Source organism: Theropithecus gelada, chromosome 15, assembly GCF_003255815.1.
Source record: "Theropithecus gelada isolate Dixy chromosome 15, Tgel_1.0, whole genome shotgun sequence".
NCBI classification, from domain to species: Eukaryota; Metazoa; Chordata; class Mammalia; order Primates; family Cercopithecidae; genus Theropithecus; species Theropithecus gelada.
The window spans coordinates 10498716-10501299 of NC_037683.1; the positions used below are offsets into that span (position 1 = coordinate 10498716).

General features: G+C 46.2%; 1 protein-coding gene across 12 annotated transcripts in view; it reads right to left on the reverse strand.

The window, feature by feature from the left end:
* Nucleotides 1-802: 802 nt before the first annotated feature.
* The window catches only part of ODF2 (outer dense fiber of sperm tails 2), a 49723-nt gene continuing 47941 nt past the window's right edge, over nucleotides 803-2584 (reverse strand). For 8 of the 12 annotated variants that reach the window (XM_025359019.1, XM_025359023.1, XM_025359020.1 and 5 more), the window contains one exon: nucleotides 803-2031. In XM_025359019.1, the coding sequence (XP_025214804.1) occupies nucleotides 1843-2031 (189 nt within the window). In that variant the 3' untranslated portion in view covers nucleotides 803-1842. The remainder of the gene's footprint in view (nucleotides 2032-2584) is intronic. The other 4 variants (XM_025359017.1, XM_025359015.1, XM_025359012.1 and 1 more) reach the window with 1 other exon arrangement.

Genomic DNA, 2584 nt, shown 5'->3' on the forward strand with positions numbered 1-2584 from the left:
TAATAAAAATATTTAAAAAGAAAAATTGTTGGAAGAGTCCCAGCAAGGGACTCCAAGAGAGGTGTTGCTCACACTAGAGTTACAGAGCAGTGCCCTGCACTGGGGTTTTCTTTAGTTTGCCAAAAACAATAATGAGTTATACAGATATATATACATGTTGGTGGAAGTCTGTCAATTGTCCTTTCTTGGGAAGGCCTTTCACCTATTATAAGTTCATGTCCATTTACGTTAAGAGTGTGAAAATGAGCTTGGTTTTTTGGCAACGGTAGCTAGAATTACCTTCGTTGGAAAATCTGAAAGCTGGAAACTATAAATATCCTCAAAATTTGGTGGAGAAAAGAGATTTCTGGTCTTTGAAATCCAGATGCCTAGGTGGATTCAAGAACACAGAGAAGGCTGGGTGCAGTGGGTCACACCTCTAATCCCAGCACTTTGGGGGGCCAAAGGGAAACGTTCACTTGAGCCCAGGAATTCAAGACCAACCTGGGCAATGTGGTGACATCTGTCTCTACAAAAAATGGTAAAATTAGTTGGGCATGGTGGCATACACTTATGCTCTCAGCTACTGTGGAGGCTGAGGTGGAAGGATTGCTCGAGCTAAGGAAGTCAAGGCTGCAGTGAGCCATGTTCCTGCCATTGCACTCAGCATGGGTGACAGAGACCCTGTCTCCAGAAGAAAAAAGAACACAGAAGAAATTCTCTAGAGTTGAGTTAGAGTGGCTGAGAGGTGAGAAGACTGGACCAGCTAGGCTAATACTAGCTAGAATCAGAAGGGCAGAGGTTAGCACGGTACGAACAAAAATGGTGAACAAAAATGGCCCAGATTCTTATTCAGAAACCAATTCACATTTTAAAAATATATACTGTACATTATCCCATCCTCTTCCTAACAGCTGAAGTGATCTACCCTAAAACACCAAGCAATCCTTCTTACAGTTTGTTCCCTCCTGACAGTTCACTGATTATAATGTGAAAGCAACAACCTGAGCTAAAATGAAATGAAAGCCCGATGTTTCAGGCACCAAGTACCTTAAAAATGTCTGCTGGCTCTCCTGCAGCATTTTACTTAATCATTTTTTAGACGAGGGATGAGGAGTGGTTAGGTAAAGGAAATCATCAAATGGAGCCTTAAATAACTGATTATAAAAGCTTTTTGTAAAATCACACAAATATTTCAAGAATAAATGCATTCTGGAGATACAAACCAGGCAAAAAGAAACAAAAATCAATGAAATTGGCATTACACTTGTAAAAGGCCAAATAGACACAAGCCCTCGAGGGTCTGTTTTGAAGTGCTTGGGGGCAAGTGGCCTCAAAGAAACTTGGGAGTGAGAGGTTTGCACTGAGCTTGGGAAGGGAGCCTTGGGAAAACACCCCACTTGTGAAATCAGGAAAAAAAAAAAAAAGCAAGTGATGGTGCTCACAGCCCAGGACGACCTCCTGCTGGTTTAGGTCAGAGAAAACCTGAGAGAGAGATTCCTAAAACAATGAGGGTTGTAAGGGGACTGGTGGAAAAAATCCAGTGGAAATATTTTCTCAGGAAAGACGGGAGCAAAGTCATGGTAAGTTAAAATCCGGTACCCTAATGTAGTAGTAAACTTAAGGCCTGTTGAGGAGATTTTAAAACTTCCATCAGGTGACTGTATCAGGGAGGAGAAAACCAAGTGCTTCCTGCTTTACCTTCTGCTGCTTCTGGGACTTTTCTAGAGCTAGTACCTAAGGACAAGACCCTGAACCCATTTTATCACTGGGAGAGGAAAACCACCAGGCTTCCCAGCTATGGCTTGGCAACTCCGGAGTTCCCGCGGCTTCCGTCAGGGCTCCAGGCCCTGATAGGTGGCCTCAGGCAGGAGGAGATCGGGAGCGGATGGGAGAGCTGGTCAGGAAGGTGGTATAGGGACCATCCCCAAACACGTTGGCGTATGATGATTTGAGGAACTGGACGTAGTTCTGCATGCTGCGGTTGGTGCTCTCGGACTGCTCCAGGCGATCTTTCAGGTCTTGCAGCCGGCTCTGGTAGCGGCGATCCGCCTATGAGGAGAAACACAGCATGGGTCTGCTGTGCAGTGTCCAAAATAGAAGTCCATGGAGACATAGGGACTTTCTTAGGAGTTGCCAGGGGGTTGGGGGAGGCGAGTGCAGAGTGACTTCTAATGGGTATGGGGTTTCTTTCTGAAAATATTCTAAGGCCAGACACAGTACCTCATGCCTATAATCCCAACACTTCAGGAGGCCAGGACAGAATCATCACCTGAGCCTGGGAGTTTAAGACCAGCATGGGGCCGGGCGTGGTGGCTCACGCCTGTAATCCCAGCACTTTGGGAGGCCAAGGTGGGCAGATCACAAGGTCAGGAGATCGAGACCATCCTGGCTAACACGGTGAAACCCCATCTCTACTAAAAATACAAAAAATTAGCCGGGCGTGGTGGCACATGCCTGTAGTCCCAGCTACTCGGGAGGCTGAGGCAGGAGAATGGCGTGAACCCAGAAGGCGGAGTTTGCAGTGAGCCGAGATTGTGCCATGGCACTGCCACTGCACTCCAGCCTGGGTGAGAGTGAGACTCCATCTCAAAAAAAAAAAAAA